At 34.6% G+C, this 20,920-nt stretch overlaps 1 protein-coding gene across 1 annotated transcript in view; it reads left to right on the top strand.

Annotated features, from left to right (window-relative positions):
* The window catches only part of LOC136040535 (ubiquitin carboxyl-terminal hydrolase 37-like), a gene marked incomplete at its 3' end in the record, with an annotated part of 42,376 nt that extends 22,125 nt beyond the window's left edge, over window positions 1–20,251 (top strand). The window contains 5 exon segments of the mRNA XM_065724720.1: window positions 179–309; window positions 3,810–3,942; window positions 12,847–13,092; window positions 16,971–17,135; window positions 20,106–20,251. Coding sequence (XP_065580792.1) covers window positions 179–309; window positions 3,810–3,942; window positions 12,847–13,092; window positions 16,971–17,135; window positions 20,106–20,251 — 821 coding nt within the window.
* Window positions 20,252–20,920: the final 669 nt, after the last annotated feature.

Genomic DNA, 20,920 nt, shown 5'->3' with positions numbered 1-20,920 from the left:
CAATGAGAATCCATATATAGAAGCCTTCCTCGTGCCGAGTGCCACGGGCCAGTGGCTAAGCTGCACTATATATATATATATATATATATATATATATATATATATATATATATTTATATACATAATGACATTTTATTTTGCTTCTAACGTTACTCTAATATGTTGCACTGTTAAATAGGAAATTGCATCTGGCATTAGGCGTTTTGGATGAAGAATTTGCTGGTTATCGTATGCAAGACGCAAATGAGCTCATCATCCGACTTTTTGATTATTTGAAGACACATTATGATGCCTACAACAAAGGGTTAGGTAAGCCTTTTTCTTTATTTACTTTTTATTCATGTATATTTCTTCGGTTATTTGTGTTTTGGTGTAAAAAAAGAAGTATCTGTTTCTTTTTGTCAGTATTGACTGGACGTTTGTGAGGTGAAGATGCTGAGACGTGTTCAAAATTCATTTTATAATTTTAGTTTGGATTTTCTTTCACCGATGAAATTTTTTCAGTAAGTTGTTTTTTCATTTGTTTTATTTTGTACTTCGTCGATTTTATTTTTAGTTTGTTCCCTTGTATTTTTAGGAGAATTCTAGCTATTTTCTAAGTTAGCTGTCAATATTATATTTTGGAATTAAAAATTTGAATATTGGTCGAAAAGTAGAAATTGAACAATTCCGACCGAAAGAGTCAAAATATTAAACTTTCCATAATCACATGACCGACTGAATATGGAATTTTCCTTTTTGAGTATTTTTTACCAAACAAAACTTTTGTATTTTTCAACAATAGATTTTTCCAAACATTTTTTTTTGTAAGATGTCACCTAAGTCTGTAATATAGCTCCTAATATGGAAGATCATGTGAACTTCTAATTCCTTATGAGACATAATTTGCTCCTTACGATCGCTTTATTATGCCAAATTTCCAAAATGTAATCATAGATATGATCTAAAGCTTTTAAATGAGCCATTAGTCATATCTCTGGGGTTTTGCGTTAGTCCTGGTGAAAAAAAGAGATGTAGCTGCTACCCATCCAAAAAAGTACTTTTCCTTGTTTTTCTACATATGTTTATATAGGTAAGATATAAGATAATGTTTATTTTAATGAGGCTATCACAAGCTCTAATGAAACCGAATTTAACGGAAAAGAAAAAGAAAAAAAAAATCCAAATACAAGAACTAAAATGGACTTTGTGCGATTAATAGCAAAACAGAAACATAAGAAGGGTGGGAGATACAAAAAAATCAATGGCTTGAAGAAAAGTATTGCCGAATTCGTATTCTAAGTCAAATACTGTAAAAAAAAAAACAAATACAAAAAACCGCTTAAAATAGAGTCAAATTAACTGTCAAACAGTTAAAAAAAGGATTGTGCCGACTACAAGGTCAATAATAAAATAGAGCATAAATAAATATCACAAATGGGCAAAATAAAAGTGACCAAAGATAAAAAAAAACTTACGCTTGCGCCAACAACTAAAATAAGGGTCGGAGGAGTTAAATCTGATGTAGGACATAGTTCAGGAATTATTAAGGCGCTCCAGAATAAAGGGGATAAAACTTTTTTGGAACCTCTCATTAACGGTATGGATCGGAGAATACGTTGGAATTGCCAAGAAAGCTAAGCGGGTGAGTCGAGACCTAATGGGGTAATGAAAATCGGTAAAGATGTCCTCGGTACGAGGATTAGATATTGCGGATATAGCAAAATGCAAACAAATTTGTTCTTTCTTTTAACGTAGTAATGCGTGCGGATTCAAGGAGGAAGGAGTATTTGCTCTCATTGTAGATGATCCTGAGCGAACGCTTTTGGACCGACTTAATTTTGTCGCTACGTTCACTTGAAAGTTGTGAATGCCAGACCGGACATGCATATTGAAATAGCGGCCTAATAAATGATAAATAAAAATCGAGGGATTGCATCTTAGGGAAAATAAATTTGTTTAACAATTTTAACGTAGATAATGAAACATTTGCTCATTTAACAGTAATTGAAACATACATGTCCCACTTGAGATTATTTTAAATTGTGATACCAAGGAGTTTAACATGTTTCACAAGCATTTTGGGTGGGATAGAGTCAAGGAAAATGTGAGTGGATTTCAAGAAATTTATCGTCTTCATATCTGATTTAGTGGAATTTACTTTCATTTTTAGATTCTTGCTTCCTCTGAAACATGGGTTGTGGTTTCGAGGGGGTCACCTTTAATATTCCTGACATGGTTCAAGGACGACAAGTCATCCATGTATTTTCACCTTTGGGGGAATTCCTTACCAATATCGTTAATCATACCTAGAAATAAAAGTTGTCCCAATAGGGTTCATTGAGGAGTTCCAAAATATATAGGAAGGGGCTTAGAGAAAATATTTTTGTATTTTACAACTTGAGATCTATTTGAAAGAAACGATATAACAATATTTACTTAGAGAGAATCAAGTTCAAAGTTAACCAGTTGTGAACGGTTGTGTAGTAAACCAGGTCAAAAGCTTTTTGGAGATCAATTAAGACAAGGTTTAGCCAAACATTTGGTTTCTCAAGGTTACTTACGATTGTGTGTATTAAGTGCACAAGGCAGGGTGGTGAAAGTTTTCCTTAAATTACCAAACTGTCGAACTTCAATACGTGGAAAAATTTTAACTTTAAGCCAGTCATAGAGGAAACCTTCATCAAGTTTGGAATAAACTGAAAGTATAATACGGTGTATGTTGATGAAAGTCAGAATGGTGCTTTTTTTCGGACAGGTGTTATAACACCATGTTTCTAGCAGCTTGAAAATTCGCAAAATTTTGTGATATGGTTGAAAATAGTTGATAAAGGCTCAGTAATTTTGTCTGAAAAGGCTTTAATTAGGTTAACTGGATGTTCCAAGGACAAGTACTTGATTTTTTAAGCTTAGGATTTTATTTATAACATCAGATGGAGAAATTAGGGGGAATGAGGCATTGGGAGCAATAGTTGAACTTGGGCTAGTGAAAGGGTGGAGACTTTGAACTATGGAAGCAAGGTACAAGTTCAAATTGCTTGTAGTTTTAATAGGGGGTTCAGGGAGATAAAATGTAACTTCAGAAGGACTTTTCCTCACGTTTCTATAATTTTTCTGTGCCATTACTTGAGCTCGTTAGAATATAGATATTTGTCTTTACTTTTACAATAATCAGAAGCTGCTTTTCTCATTTTTTGTTGTGGAACTTCTTTAGACTATTAGCCTCAGTAATACGACCTGCCTTGAAAAAATAGATTTCTTATAAGTTTCTCAAAAGTCTCCATAACATAATGCTTATCTATAGAACACGTTTCAATTTTTTTTTCTCAGGTAAAATGGCATACGTGGTTTTGATCTAGTTTTCGATCATGGTGATTCCAAAGCTTTATGTTTTTTTAGTTAATATTTTGTTTTCTAAACGGCTTAACTGAAGTAGCTCGCTAACTTTGAAAGTGGTGAATCCAAGATTTGCGTCAAATATGTTGCTTGTGCTTGCCTCATATGCCAATCCCAGCTCGAATGGTCTATGATTTTGACCCAAAGTTCATGGCGGGCCTGCCTAAGGGGCAGATCCCGGACGAGGCGGAAGGATAACCTCAGTAAACTCATGGAGATGGATAACGTTGCTGTCAACGAGGTCTCACTCTTACCATCAGAACGGCGTGCCTGGAGGAGTAGAGTCGCAACCCTCTACGGCACCCCTAATTTGGCAGGAATCTTAAGTCAAGTATTTCAATTCGTATCTATAATATCATCTGAGATGCAGCTCGTGCGTACTTTTAATGTTTGTATTAGTCCTTCTTTTTTATTATATACTTTTTCTCTTACAGCTGAACCTGTATCTGTACTTATGACTCCCGAATCTACAGAAAGCGATTCAGATGATGAGGGATCTTGTTGGTCAAACAATCCAATTCGGTCAAATTTTGAGTTTAAACTGGTTGAAGAGTTCTTATGTGCTGAGTAAGAGTTTAGACATATACTAGTAGCAAAAACTTATTATTGAATTTTCGTGTACGACTGCATTCTAGGCAAGAGAGTGACTACTTCATACTAGGGCTAAAATTGTAAACGAAGGCTAAAATTGTAAATTTGGATAATGTCTTTTTTCCCAGTGCGATTGTATTCTTGGAAGAACAGAAATACTTAGTGCTAGGGCTAAGATTGTAAACGAGTAAATAATCGCTTTCTTGGCATGACAGTTTTCTGAGGACAAGAGCGACTTATTCGTGCCAGGGCTGAAATTGTAAATGATTATAAATAAGGGCTAAATCGCAAATGATTAAATAATCTTTCTTTGGGTATGATTGTATTCTGGGCAGTAAAGTGACTACCTCGTACTAAGGTTCTAAATGAAGGGTACAATTGATATAAGTAAATAATCGCTTTCGGGGTGCAACTATATTTGGGGCAGGAATGTGACTACTTCTTGGGGCTAATATTGTTTTTACGGTGGTGTTGGTAAATAAGGTGACCGTATTTGGATGTGTTTCGAGTCGTTTTAGCTGAGTAGTTAGCGCACTCGACTTGCAAGCCTGTGTCCGCAAGGGTAGGAGTTCAAGTCCTGGTGTCACTGATTACTTGATCCGGAACAAGGGGAGTGGTCATACTCTGTAAGCGCATATATATTTGACCCTGCTCCAAGCGCTCCAAGTAGAGAAATTTGGGAGGGGGAAACAGAGGAAGTGCTGGTTGGTTTCCCCCCAACCACCTCTTGAAGCAAGATTATCTGTGATGCTTAAGACAATGAAAAGTGTCTATACCCATCTTATACTGAGAAGCTGAAGATAGCAGCTCTAGGCTTGACAAAGAGTCAGAATGAACTATAATAGTTGGCAAATTAGCAATCAAAGATTGACTATTCATGAGGTGCTCTAATGCCATGGTTATGATATTTAACTCTACAGACATTATAGACACATTATCATGTATTCTCTCACCCATCGTCATTTAAAGGGGTGGGATTATGGCTCCGAATGCCACATTCTCATTCATTTTGGACCCATCAACAAAAATTTGGAAATGGTTTTTATATGTAATTGTATTAAATTCAGTATTTTTTTTCTGATGAAAGCAATGGGGTTAAATTCTTCAGTCCACTTTAAGATATTAGTGTTTATTATGGTGATTGACCAACTCCATGGTAGGGGGGGGGGGGGTGTTTGAAGGAATGTAGGTGCAATAGACTTTGCTGGAACTAGAATTTCTTCTGGGTATTGGCATATTCATTTGCAATGTCTCTATACATTGATGGATTTCTTAACCAGTTATGCAGGGTATGTGAGCTATTGGCTTCAGTTTTTGTCAGATATTTTATCAAAATACATCTTTATCTTTCATTTATTGTTGACAATCCACTTTCAGTAAGCAGAAACTTAGTACTTGTTGGTTTCCTAAGACCAAATATGAGACGGATTATATCATTTTGTGTTGTTTCAAGTTTGCATCAATGTCTTTGTACAAGCACCATCAACAATGAGGCCATAATCAATATGGGGTCTTATATGTGATTTATAAAATTGTATTAGTGTTCTCATTACAGCTCAAGGGTGTGGATACTAGTCTTTTTCTTATTTTTATTTTTTTTTATAGCATTTTTGTGTGTTTATGATGTAAAGATGGAAATTAAGCCTTTGGTCAAATATGTGACCTAGGTAATTAATTTTATTGTCTACTGGAATAATTATTCGATTTCGAGTTAGTCTTTTTATGGTATTTTTTCGCTTATGGTGGAATTGGATGATTTTTTCAATGGGAAAATCAGATTTTTGCGAAAAATTTTCAAATTGGAAAAGTGGCTTTTGCAACTTTGAATGTGCAATCTCAAAGGTGTTGCCTTTTGCCTATAATGCCAGGTCATCAGGATTTTGTAAATTGGTGTGTGGGAGGCTCATGTCCCAGAGAAATAGGAAGAAGAATTTTCAGCTCAGGACTGCACCCTATGGAAGACCTTTTGGTTATTGAAGTTTTGGGTGAGGAGGCTGAACCTACGCAAACAATGAAATTTCGATTTTATATGAAAGATTTTATAAAAGATACGAGCTTTGGGGGTAATCCAAGACTTGTAAGTTTAGCTAAAAGGATTTGGTGGTTCACATTGTCATGTGGCCCTTCAAAGTCTGGGAATGCATCAACTAGCACATTATTTTTAGATTGAGATTAATTTATTGCATTTGCTAACAATATAAAAGCATCTGTTGAGGAGTGGTGTCTCCTGAATCCAGTTTGAGTATGAAGTATCATATAATTCTTTTCAACAAACCATAATAGTTAATGGTAAATCGTTTTCTCCATTACTTTTCCTGGCACAGGAGTAATCATTACAGGCCTGTAAGACTCAGGGTCATATTTGGGTTTATTTTTCTTTAGTATTAATAGGAGGTATGAACATTTACAAACATTGAAGAATATGGATGTATTCCATGCAGGATTATATCAATCAAGAAGTTCCTGTTTATAAGAAGGGGTAAGATTCCTTACCCGTTTAGGGTATATGTTTTCTTAGTTACTAGTGCCCTTAGCCCTAATATTTTGTATTGCTTTATTCAATTCATTAATTAAGAATGAATGGATTACATGCTCTGATCCTGGGCGAGGCTGGTCTAGGAGAATAGGAAGAATAGGAGAACAGACGGACACAGGCCTTGGTTCTAGGAAAGTTATCAGTTTTTTGGAGGGGGGCGGGGTCTTCAAAAATATCTTTAGGGTCGACACAGTAGCAAGAACAGTAGCAAGTGCATACAGGTATTAAATGATTTAAATGTGATGTATGTGACCAGACCTTTTGTCAAGCAGAACATTTGAACAGGCATCAAAGAATGTATACATGTGAGAAACTGTTTAAATGCGATGTATGTGACAAAAGCTTTTCGCTAGCGCATAATTTAAAGACGCACCAAAGAGTGCATACAGGTGTAAAACCATTTAAATGTAATTTATGTGACAAAACCTTTTCTCTAGCGCATGTTTTAAAACTTCACCAAAGAGTGCACACAGGTCAGAAACCGTTTAAATGTGATACATGTGACAAGGTCTTTCCTCAAGTATCAACTTTGAACAGACATCAAAGAATAGATGTCTAATAATTGATGTCCAATAATTGGAGCCATAGATCCCTTGTCTTACCCGAACTGCCAAGGTTCTACTTTCGACCATCTTTTCAACATCATCTGCCATTTGACGAAGAAGCTCTAATCAAAAAAATCAAAAATATCAAAAATAAATACATAATGTAATTATAATACATAATTATAATACAAAATTATATTATTATATAATTTTAATAATACATATATACATGTACGTATATACATGTACATATATATATATGTATATATACATATATACATATATACATATATACATAATACAATAATACATTTAATATACATGTAATAATACATTATAACACATAATTATAATACAAAAATAATACATAATGTAAAAATAAATGTAATTTATGTGACAAAACCTTTTCTCTAGCGCATGTTTTAAAACTTCACCAAAGAGTGCACACAGGTCACATGATACATGTGACAAGGTCTTTCCTCAAGTATCAACTTTGAACAGACATCAAAGAATAGATGTCTAATAATTGATGTCCAATAATTGGAGCCATAGATCCCTTGTCTTACCCGAACTGCCAAGGTTCTACTTTCGACCATCTTTTCAACATCATCTGCCATTTGACGAAGAAGCTCTAATCAAAAAAATCAAAAATATCAAAAATAAATACAAACCAAAAATAAATTTATTGACGACAAGTGACTATCGTCAAGTTCCGTGATTCAAAAATGGGCGGTACCTTATATTTGGAACTTACAAGATTATTTTCGCAAGGACAAGTGACGTTTTTCTATTAAACAGCCGTCCTTTGATTCTTAAAAGTTCCTTTCAAGTATATTACAACTAAAAAAAAAAAACTCTTTTTAAGGGAGTGACTATCCTCCAAGAATAATGGCTTGTTTAAATCTATTTGCATTTCCAAGTAAAAATAGAATTTTCGTAAATACGACCCCTGTCAAATCCTGCTCTTTATGTGCAAGTTGAAGTTTTTATCAAAATGAAATTTTTTTTTATCAAAATGGTTTTATCGAGATTAGGGTGGTGATGTTGTTGATAATTGATGTTAGCTTATTTGAGAAAGGAGTTGCAAATGATTTTGCCTTTTCATTATCATTATCGTAATGGGTATGGCACTCACTTGTCCACCATGCTTTAGGAGTGTGTTTAGTGGTTGTTGTCCTGGGTGTTGTCAAGACACTAAAAACAAGAAGAACAATAGGGAATTTTATTTTTATTCAATAGGGCCGTCCTCAGCAAGACATAAATATATGAGAAGGAAAACTTACAACAAGATACAATCAATATAACTAAAATAATTTTTTTTTAAACAGTCCCAGCATCCTTACTTCAGTGGAGTTCAACCAAGACTGAGGACAGCCCTTGGACATAGGATCGAAATATTCCTTTTAATTAGATTGTCAACATTGCCCAAAAATTTGGGAAAATATATACCACAGAATTTGATAATATTATTTATTATTAAAGCTACACCACTTCCTTTTCTCTCTGTTGACCTATCCATTTTTAGGATAGTATATCCTGGAAACTTTATTTGTTGGTTTTGTCAAATGGGTTTCCTGAAGGCAAGCAATATCAATGGAATTATTATTCATAAAAAGATATTAGTTCATTTAACCTATTTTCTGAAGGTGATCTTACATTCCACTGAAGTATTGAGATATGCTGCTTTGTTGCTTTAGTTTTCCTATGACTTTGAGGCAATGTTTAGCTTTGTCTGGAATAAAACAAGATTCTTTTTGCTTGAATAAGCATGTGATTGGATAGGAAGATAGTTGCCAATTCATTTATGATTTTGCTCATCAAAGGTTCGTGGACTGAATTGCGTCAGAGTTTAGTATAAAGAGGCATATACTTGATTTCAGCTTTTTAGGTTTTCATCCGGTTTGTCATTAATCAGGGGATTAATTCCTGGTAATGCTTCTGATTTATTTCTGCTTGGGAGGTTTGGCCAGATAAACCTCTTATCATTGGATGTATAGGCTAGTTGGCTCAGCCTTGGTGATTCTCTCCGATAGCATTATGAGCTGGGGTGTTTTGAGGAAGGAATTTTGTGGGGAGTGCTTATTGCTTTGGGTAGGTTGGAGTTGGGTGTTCTGTGAGTGAAAATATTGAGTGGCTTCATAAAGGGTTTAGTTTGGTGTGATTGTGCTGCATTTGTTTCCAGAATTGCAAATGGGTAAGGTGTAGCTTTCTCTGTTGCTATTTGGAGTCTTAGTGCTCATTTTTACATGCAGGGCGTACAATTAATTGGAAAAATCATGGGGGCCTTTACAGTTTATACATGTAGGCTGAGCATTTTTGATATTTGCCATTCCTTTGGGATGGGAGCTTCTACAGTTTACTGTATGCTTGTAAGATTTCACCACCTTTGTTTGTTATGTGTCCTGGTATTAGACATTTTTGGCACTGGATTGGTTTTGGCTTGTAGGGCTTATGTGGTTTCATTTGTCCAAAGAGGAATATCTGGCCTAGGATATTGTTTTTTCTCTGAGGATGAATAAGAAAGACTTGCTTGATTTTCGGCCATTAGCATCTGGTTTGCCCAGTTGGGTGACATCTGTAACTGGGATTCGGCTACCAGCTCTGTCAATGAGACCGTCCTTTAGCTCGTGAAAAGGTATTTCTGGAGCGATGTTATACCCAACTATTTTAGATGGGTATTGGTTTGGGGACCATAAAGCAGACTTTATTTGAATGTTAAGAAGGGTTTTAAGTTAAGTACTATCGCTGCTGATTTAGAATCTTGGAGATCTATTAGCAAAGATCCATCACGGGTAATATTTAAAGAAACATTGATTTTAACAATTTGAAGATTGCAACCCTTATTAGAGTTATCTTATTTATCTCAAAGGGGATATCAGGAGAAATTTTCAAGTATATTCGAAGACTCTGTGAAGGTGGATTTGGAGCAAGGGGAGGGGAATTATTTTTGATTGGGGAGATTTTTTTTCCCTTTTTTGGGAGCTCTTAGAAAGGACCTCGTTAAAGTCGTTCATTTTCACCATTGATGGTGATAAACGTCACCACCTCCACCATTGTGTTATCCATTGAGTTTGACTCATCATGTGAGCTTTGAGATAGTGAGCTTGACCAGGCAAGATGCGGAACATTTGGGTAGAGTCCAGGGGGACTTTTTTGTGGGTGCTTTATGCATTGCCTCTGGAATAAGCTTTAATACTAATAAAAGGAGATTGAAATACCAGACTGTCTGCTCTCTTGTGAAGGAAGGACTTCACCATCCACAAAAAAATCCACAGTTTGGTCCAGAAGATGATTTGGTGCACGATTAGTTGGGTTGACTGCTGATAAATCGAGATGAATATCCTCAAGAATTTTTTTCATCATTTTTTAAAGTATTGCTATTGCTAATATAAGCTTATCAAAATTTCTTCAGCTTCTTCCTGTTTTTTTTTGTGGGCAGAAGAAGGAGAAATTCTTCTTCTTTTTGTCTAGTTCTACCTAATGTAAAGAAAAAAAAAATAGAATGTCAACATTGCCTATGATTTACGTTCTGTCCAAGTGAAACTAAACTAGATCTACGTTGCATGGGCAACGTGAGGTGTTGCAGTAACCTTTGTTCGGCTTTGCCTAGTAAAGTGTCGCAAGAGCAACACTTTGGTTTTATTTCCTCTCTTCGATTTAACGCTGAAGTTTTTAATTTGTAAGAATCTTTAAATAAATACTTGGTACACCAACTCGCAAAAGTTGCAAACCCTTCATTGCAACTAGCAAAATTTGGGAACCCCATATCGCTGAAGATGATTGTAGCCTAACAGCCGATTATTACTTACAAGTCCCCTACATGTCTTACAAGTGGAACCAAATTGGTCTTACCATCAAATGCACCGTAAACAAATAATAGGCACATCTACTAGCAAAAGTTGCAAACCCCTCATTGCCGAAAATACTTATGAGCTAACAGCCGACTATTGCTTAAAACTTCCCTATATGTATCACAATTGGTATCAGCCTATTTTCGGTTTGTACCTTACTACTGAAGTTGTCAACCCCTTTAAACTTTCAAGCTGGTACTCATGAAGGAATTTTTCTACCAAAAAATGGATTACATGTGCTTTGATCAGCACATCAAGAGCTATCGACTGCCGTCGAAAAAAAAATAATCCATTTGTCTTAGTTCAAAAGTTGACTTTTTTTCTAACGTCATCAATTAGAAGGGAGCGAAGGATAAAGTCTAATTTCTCTAGCAATGAGAGAACTTTCAAAGTTTAAGAGGCATATCTGGTACCATATATCTACCACAATCCCAAGTGCGAGAAACCAAATGATAAACTCAGCTGAAATCACGAACAGAAATGGGTAGAAACAATAGATTTTCGGCCCCAGGCAAGAGTTCTACGAAGCTTTCCAAAATGGAACCATATTTATCAATCCGGCCTAGGGTCCACACTTTCCATAAAAACCACAGAAGTTAGACTCTTACCACTTTCTAGGAATAAGCTGAAATATGGGTTCTAGAAAAAAAACATAACAAAACCAAAGTGTTGCTCTCGCAACACAATCATGTTTCGTTAATTAATATTATATCCACTCGAAGTCTAGTAAAGAGCTTTGGCTAAGATTGATGGATATCATTACTCATTGGTTCCTCAAATGCCGACTAAGCAAAGAAAGATCCTTATTTCTTCAGTGGACTGGTTTTTACGCAAGAATAGTTACGAAGGAATTACAAACTTGGGCTCAGAATACCTTCTAGATTTAAAAAAGATTTCGATATGTATAATAATTAATAAAATTAATAGATCAATGATATGATTAGAACGAAAATAACCAATGGTTAGCTGACACAGTCTGATTATTTAAATTGAAAAAAATAATAATAAAATAACAAAATAAAGTCAATGGACTACTAAATAAAATGAATTAATTGAAATGGAGATAACCAATGAGTAGGTGACAATAAAACTTCATTAAATAAAATTAATATTGTACAAGTAATAAAATTATTAAAATGAAGTAACCAATGAGTACCTGATAAAGAAGACATAATAAAAATAGTCAATATAAATTTGGGGAGCAAGTTGCCTGTGCTTCTTTGTATCTTGGTGAGCTCCTTGCACTTCTTCTTTTATGCTGTTTTCTTTTTCTTTTATGCCACCAAGAAAGCTTTCCTTTATTGGTGGTATTTTTAGGCTTTTCTCTTCACTTTTTTTTATGCTTCCTTTTTTTTACACCACCAGTAAAGTCCTTGGTGGCGCCACCTACGCCAAAAAAAAATGACGATATTCCTTCTGTTGGTACTACACGTGTTTAGTACCAAGTAGAGTTAAGTCCGGAAAAATCAATAGTTTTTAATGTTAGTCGAACTCCCATTTTTCAAGTATCTTATGAAACTCTTTGCTTAACGGGTGTCTCGTATGTGGTGCTTCACAAGGGTATCGTCACTAGGCAACCTGTGCGTGCGTATCTTACACGGAAGAGTTGGACGAGTGTCTAAATACAAGTGTGTCAGCTCCAGGAATAGTTTCGTCCAGGGTTTTGTTGCGAAGTAGTTTTGCTTCCTTGTGTGTACCTGTTTCTGAGGTTTAAACTACATGAAATACTAAATCAAATGTCTGTAAATATTTTCTGTTTTGTTGGATGTAATTTTAGTTATCATTTTTAGGTTCTTGGTTTACTATTTTCATTATCATTTTGTTCCACCAATATTTTATCATTTTACCAATTTAGTTATCATTTTATCATTTTCATTATTATATTATTGTATCAGTATCATTTTATCAGTTCATATATTTTAGATGTATGTTTTTTTTTCATTTTTAGATGTGGTAAAAAAGGAGATGTGAAGAAGCAGATTTCGGATTCTCTTTGGCTTCCTGTGACGAAAGAAGAGGAAGATATAGCATCTATTCAGAACGACTCTGCAGAAAAATTAGAAACTTTTGTCGATAATTTTACATTAGAAGAAGCCTTGGGCGTAGCTATGAAGGAGGAGAGGGAGAATGGGTGTGACAACTGTGGGAAAACTACGAAGTTTGTAGCCGAGTCGAAGTTCCTCTCACTTCCAAGGTTGGCTGTTTCTTTTTTTAGCTTTAGAACAGTCATGTGCTAAACACACGCTAGAAAAGCCTCACTGCCCTGACCTAACCCAAGATCCATGTATGACTTTAAATCCTTTTGTTTGCCCTTGACATTTTTTGTTAACGCTCATTTCTTGTGAAAAACAGGAGAAGGTGAGAACCTAGTATTTATGCTAAATACTACTACTACTAACAACTGACTGTATCACCAAGCCGCCGGAGTCCAAAATAGCTAACACGCTCCTCCTCGGCCCTAGTCCCAATCTATTCAAAGCCTCCATCTTTACACCCTCATAAGAAGTTTCTATTTCCCTTAAATCTTTTCTTATTACATCCTCCCACTCCATTCCGAAACGAAATGTCATACGTCTTGGCTTAAACGGCTGGCCTATAAGGACTATCTTTGGCAGTCTGTCATTCTTCATCCATTGAACATGTCCTAGCCGTCTGAACCTTTCTCTCATTGTATCCCTAGAAAGTGGGATTGAACCATATTTTTCTTATAGCTTGCTGTTTGAGATACAGTCAGTCAGATACGGCTCCTCCGCAGTCGCAGTCTCAATATATTCAAAACCTCCTTCTATACATCCTCTATTTCTATTTCCTTTAAATCTTTTCTTATGACATTTTCCCATCCGATTCCGAGATGAGAATGTTCTACATTTGGGCAAAGACGGCTGGCATTGTCATCCTTCATCCATAGAATGTCTCCTACTCATCGGAGTCTTTCTCTCATTGTAGCCCTAAAAGGCGTGATTGAACCACATTTTTCATTTCTCGTCAGTCATTCCGGTTCCCGAAATAATCCGTATACAATTTCTTTCAGCAAATCCTTGCCTGTCTTTTTTGGAGCATCCACGCTTTAGGACTAAACTTGATCAGAAAAGCTATATAAAAAAAAAAAAAAAAAAAAAAAAAAAAAAAAAAAAAAAAAAAAAAAAAAAAAAAAAAAAAAAAAAAAAAAAAAAAAAAATAGAGCGATTCAAACAAAGTTGAACAATATTTATCATCTTTATGACCCTAGGTAGCCTGATATGGGGGTTTTTGTGGTCTATTAGATAATTATGTATGGAACAGAAAAAGACAAAAATGAGACAAAATAAACAAAAAACGTAAAAACAAACTCACAAGATCAGCAAACTTTTCCTATTTAGCCTGGGCTAAATCTGATCCTATTAGAAGGAGGGAGGGGCTGAGACACAGTTGAAACAGAATCAATTGTTAGATTGGAAAATGACATTGAATGGAGAATCCAATGGTATATGTCTTTTTCCCATCTGATTTCTGGTTTATCCGTTACCCTTATTTTCAAGCATAAAAATAGCTCGTTTTTAGCTAAATAAGGCTACTTCAGATAAACTTATATATATTTTCTTTGATAATAAGAATGTTAATACTAGCAATTGGTTTACATCAAAGCCAACAAGGGCCGTGGTAAACCAAAAGAAAGAACAACAAATCTTACTTTTTCTTTTACCAATTTTCTTTCTTTAAGCTTTTTCCTTTCCCAACTCTACTCCACGGATTTTACCGTTATTAGCTTGTTTTTTTTTTTAATCAGCTGATTGCCGGAGACTGGACCGGTCTTGGTATAACTTTTTGTTGCTGAAATAGGTTTGGTGAATCTTAGATATTTGAAATTATATCTTTGGAAAAAAGTACAGATTTTGTTAGCACTCTACCAGATGTAGGAAAATTTACGTATGTCCATTTATTTACGTTGATTCTATCAACCGGTAATAGAAACAAAAGGATTTTTATCTTCTGCTGAAAATGAGTAAAATAGTTTTTGTAAAAAATTTAAATTGAAAAAAAAACGTATATTGTAAAAGTTAGAAAAACATGTATTATTTTGCTTCTTGGCCTCACTTAGCGTTTTCCCCGGACCAATTGTTCAGTCGAAGCTTATCTTCAACACTGTTTATGGTCTTTGCTGAGAATTTTGTGTTCAAATAAAAGAAAATAAAAAAAATGAACAGACAGGAATCTGGAATTTTGTCAATATTGTGAAGAATTTATTTCTATGTTTTTCACTGTTTTATCAAGGTTCTGGCTGTTTAAATATTTCATTTTATTATATGTTACAGATTTTTACCTAATTGTGCCATAGGCTGTTATATAAATCAGACACAATTTATGAATACCGACACCGACAAATTCTGTACAAGTTTTTGACCTGGAAATTTTGTCAAAAGCTAAACAAAGCTTTTTATGAATATTTCATGTCAATATTTGTTGTAGATTTTCCTTTCAGTGACCTAATGGTGCCATAAGGTGTCATTATATATTTATTTATATCTTGGCTTGAGAACTGACCAGAAGTGGCGTTTTTTAGCTAAAATTAGGTATGCTTTATGAATAAGCTACCGACAAATTCGATATCAGTGATAGAACTTGAAATTTTGTCAGAAGCTTAAAAACAGGCTTTTTTTTTGGATAGGCCATGTAAATATTTTATGACAGCTTTCAACCTTGTTTTTTTTTTTCAAAAGATAAGAAAAATATACTTTATGAGTAGCTCACGGAAACTTTACCTTTCAAATTTTGTCAAAGCCCTAAATACTCAGGCATAGTTTATGAATTGGCCACGGACATATTTTATTCTAGCTTTCGACATAGAAATTTCTTCAGGAGTGTTTCTAATGCTGGATTTTTCATTGGGGGGGGGGCTCAACTTGTCTGGACTAAATATATTCAAGGTTGGCTCAGTGGAAAGACTTATTGCAAAAGGGAAGGCTTATTAAAACTCAATTGGTATACCTAAAGCTGGAAAATACTGGTCCATTTTTGCAAACGCTCCCGCTTTACGAATTTAAGATATTCGCGACAGAAATATCCATATAATTATTTTCGGTTCTATAGTCAACAAATTGATTGTAATAGTGCGAAGTAGCACTTTCGTCCTATTTTAGCAACCCTTGAGATGCCACAATGCGACACAAAATAAAATAGTGCTAAAATATCAATTTTGTGTTACGGATTGCAACCCTGCTCACAAGCAATCGGCTTTTATCATGCGTCGTTTTTAAGTACAATTTTAAGGCTTGGGTGTAAATTAAGAAACTGTCCCCTTAATGTTGTACGCGAGACTATTCCAGAGGTTTATACTAGCATCGGTTAAGATGTAGAAAAGGATAACGTGTGGTATAAAATCAAAAACTTGTATTTTATCGATTTACATGAGAAAAATTGCCCTACAAGTTATATAGAAGGATCAATTAAAGTAAGACTTTAATTAAAAGACTTTATTTTTTTAAGACTTTATTAAAGTAAGGATTACAAATTCATGGTTAATAGTTAGAAACAATTGGTTCTAAGTTAAATTGTTAAATAAAAATATAATCCGATGAAATAATGTACAAATATTTTCTAGTGACATGCGGGATAGAACCAGGAAGCCTTCAATCCAGAAGCACGGCATTACTCACTGCGCTGTCACAAGGTGTCTATTTGAATTTTCTTACAAATTGTTCACATACTGATGATAAAAGAAAAACAATTAATGATTTACAACCATTTCTTAGTTTACGCCATATTTGAGGATTTATTCATATCCTTAACATCTAAGAATATAAAAAGCTAACGTTTTGCAATAACTTTTGAAATAAATGTGGCAAGAGCTCACTGAATTTCACCCATCTTTTACTAGCTTACCCACTATACCCTAAATGATTTTATGTTTCTTTAATTAAGCGCTGGGATTCAGCTAAAGTGAAGTGTATATCGTTTTATTATTGCCTTAAAATGGGTTGTTTTTGCAGTTCAGGCAAAGTAATATGTTTAATGCAATTTTTTTCTGAATATAGGGCTTATATGATTCAGCTAAAGAGATACGTTTACTGTAATATTTTTTTAAATTTATTATAGGGTTCTTATGATACAGCTTAAGCGATATGTTTATTGTGATGGCTATCTAAACAAATTATCAAATCCAATTACCATAACCCCTTTGCTAGATATCAGCGCATGGATGGCCTCGTCGACAAAATTTCCGCCACATTGGCCAAACGATAAGAAGTTACATGTCTCCAGGTAACCAGACTTTTTTTTTCTCTGGAAGCTTTTGAATTTAGAAAGTCTAATCCTCTCTTAGGTAGATTTAAAAGCAACTATGATAGGCCCAGTTTTGCTTCATTTGTAGGCTCTATAATTATTAGTTCTTCTAAGCACAGAGCCCTGAATAAATAGCGGCCTATATTCTTTCTTTTCTGTTTTCTGAGGATTACAGCATGGACAGACACCTAGGCTAACGGGAAGAGTGGCTTGGGCCTGTTTTTAATTTCTACCAAATATGGGATCAAATAATTCTGAGATCGTTGATTAGATTACAAACTTGAGGCTAATACTGCATTGCTAAAATTCAAACTAAAAAATATTGAAGCATATTTTCCGCAAATGATTGGTTATGCTACTCCATGTTGAAAATAACCCCCAAATATTCCGCCGACAAGAGTTCCGTCTAAGTGAAAAAAAATGGAGGCTAGATGCCTCAAGGTGAGAAAATCACCTTTTTATCTCTTCAAATGTAGCCAGCCAGGTAAATTCCTCGTAACTAACAGAGAGTTCTCCTTTCCTGTTTTTTGCTATATAATGTTTTGCTGTTGTAATTTCAGTAAAACCATAGTTAAATTTACAGGTAACTTTTAGGGCTTGACCAGGAGGAGAGGGGGGCGGGAATTTTCTTACTGTTATAAAAATAGAGTTAAGAGAAAGAGTCAAACTTTAGCGTAAAGAGCAGGTTGTTGAGGAGGAAAAGCCCCTTTCATACATGGAGTAATTTCTGTTTGTTCTGAATTTTAATGCTGCTCCTTACTTTCATTTAAAAAAAAAACTTGTTTTTTTTTTTATTTAATCTCTGGACGTTTGATAATTAATGTATGTTTTGATCTTGGCTCTCTGCACATAAATAATTAAAACGAAATTTGGATATTAATGAATTGCAATTAATCGGAATATCTTGAGAAAAAGGAGCGAGAGAGGAGGCCTAGTTGCCCTCCAATTTTTGGATTACTTAAAAAAGCAACTAGAACTGTTAATTTTTACAAACGTTTTCATTGGTAAAAAATATACGTAACTTACGAATTAACTTACGTAACGAACTTCTATATTTGTATGTTTTTATTGCGTTTATGAGGGAGTCAACCGTCGTTAATATCTCGCTCTTTACACTAAAGCTGAAATCATGTCCCAATTCCTTAAGAATGACCTCTAAATCACAAAGGCCGTAGAATAAATAGTTGAAATCATTAAAAATACTTTAGCGTAAAGAGTGAGGAATAACAAGGAGGTAAACCCCTCATATGGGTAATAATTTTTGTTCGTTTTAAGTTTTAATGCTGCTACTTACTTTCAGTAGAAAAAAACTTTTCATATTTTTTTTCCTTGTTTTTTCAAATAATGCTAGAATAATTTCTTCTAATGAAATTAATGCATTGAAATTCTCTTCCCCCACGAGAAGTTTCTCCATGGAAATATCTTCCCACGTAACGCCCCCGCCTCAGTTCTCCCCCCTAAACAAAAAAATCCCCTGAAAACGTATGTACACTTCCCAATAATCATTGCTATATGTAAAGACAGGTGTAAACATCTTTTGTTGTAATTATTGGTATCGAAATTCCATTTTTTAGAGTTTCGGTTACTATTGAGCCGGGTCGCTCCTTACTACAGTTCGTTACCACGAACTGTTTGATGAAAATGTGTTTTTGTTCTTATTAATGTTAAATATCCCAATGTTTTATTTTATTATATTATTGTAGTTAATAAGTTTTATCCGGTTTTTAAGTGTCATAGCGACGATTCCTGGAATTTTGGTAAAACAGATTAAATTTTAAGTGCTAAGATCCTAGTCTTTCCTGTCTGCATACTGCTTTGAAAACTTCCCTCGGTTCTGTAACTTAATTCTTCAACAGCAATGGTCATCATGGGGTCTGTTTTGTCTTAGTAGGGTAATCACAAGGACCTCATTGTTAAAGTATTCATAATTCATTCTTGAAAACTATGTTTCGTTTAATCCGATTGAACGTAGGAAATTTAACGACCTTGTCTCTATAGAACTCTGACAGGTGATAGGTTAAACAGGAGATGTTATTTTTATTTTGTTGTTTTATTTTTGTATCATTATTCTTTTGTTGTTCGAACGGTACTAAACCTGAAGGTTGCCCCTTTCTCAGCTGTGTATACTTGCTCTAATTTTTTTGTTACGTTGTAGCAAAATATGTCAAGTACAGTGTTGCAAGACTGCTCTTTTTTGTAGTTCTTCAGATCCAGGGTTGCCGTCAGCTTTTGCACTATCGAATGTGAGAGATACGGATTCTGGAAAAGTTTGTACAATCAATGGTTACCAGTACAAATCCCCAATACAAATTACCATTACCAGTACAAATCAAACATGCGGAAAATTTGAAAGCAAAAAACTTAAAGTTTAACAATGAAATTGTTAAAATAGAACTAAGCTGGAGAGACGGATAATTTAAAGACATTCGGGAGTTTCAACTGTGGTTCAACTTGGGAGGTTCAACTTTAACTGTTCTCAGCTATTTTGGCACCTCACATCCTGGAAGAAAAGAAAATTAGCCAGACCGACTGGATAAACCACCAATTTTCTTTTCAGAGCCAGGGATGCTATCTACACTCCGTCTCTCGTCTATCGGGGGGGGGGGGAGGAATTTTTGTTTGTATTGTTTTAGAAAGAAGATACAAAGAAATTATTTTTCAAAATATAGGAGGGAAAGGAATTTTGTTCTTTTTTTTATTTTTCTCAATGAAAATACCAAAAAAAAAAAAAATATTCCTCAAGATAAGTTTGTGTTTATAGCTGGGGCAAACTATATAGGAATTATAGAGGACATCGTGAGATATCCGAATAATACTGAGTCTGAAGGTTGCCCCTTTCTCATTGGTATATGCTTGCTATACAAAATATAAAAATATGTCAAGTATACATACTTAATATGTATGCAAAATGTGTCGAGCACAGTCTTGTAAGAATGTTTTTTTTTGTAGTTCCTCAAATCCTGAGTTGCTGTCATCTTTTGGACTCTCGAGTATGAAGGATGCGGATTCTGAAAAAGTTGCTTCTTGTGCCGCCAATGGTTGCCAGTACAAATTATTTGGGGTAATTCAGCATATTGGCACCTCTGCCCATTCAGGTAGGTGTCACAGTCATGCAAAAATAACGTTGAGGCCTGTTGAGGCGGTCATGTGAAAACAGGAGTGTTTTATCTGTAATATTTTCAAACGCGCAGAAAATTTGAAATAAAAAAACATGAAGTCTAATAATGAAATTGTTGAAATAGAATTAGGCTGTAGAGATGGGTAAGCTTAAAGACACTTGGGAGGTTAAACTGTGGTTCAACTTAGAGGTTTTACTTTGGGAGGTTCAACTTTAGCTCATTTTTGCAAATTTGGTACCTCAAGTCCAGAAAGAAAACAGCATGAACCAAGCGCCTGATAAACAGTCAAGTAAACTTTCTTTTATAGTGAAAAATACTGGAACAGTGTCCAGGTCTACTACTTGTCAAGGAGGCGTAGCAGTGTCTCCGAAAATGTTACATGTGAAAAGGTTGAACGCTTTTTCATGAATAGATAATCAAATAAATTTTTACTAAATTAAATTTGTTAATTAATTTTATTAAGGTAATTAATTAATTGAGTTTAATTAGTTAAGGAAATTTGGAAAACTAAACCACATTTTTGAACCTAACAACCTCAGTTCTTTCCTGCAATTGACGTAAAATACACATTTTGAGATTTTCTGGGATTCACACGCTTAGTATTGAAACTTTAGCTGATTTTGATTTCTCGTTCATTGTTTTCTA

The sequence above is a fragment of the Artemia franciscana genome, chromosome 21 (genome assembly GCF_032884065.1).
Source record: "Artemia franciscana chromosome 21, ASM3288406v1, whole genome shotgun sequence".
NCBI lineage: Eukaryota > Metazoa > Arthropoda > Branchiopoda > Anostraca > Artemiidae > Artemia > Artemia franciscana.
The sequence above is the reverse complement of the archived record's forward strand: the minus strand, read 5'-3'. Positions and strand labels throughout refer to the sequence as shown.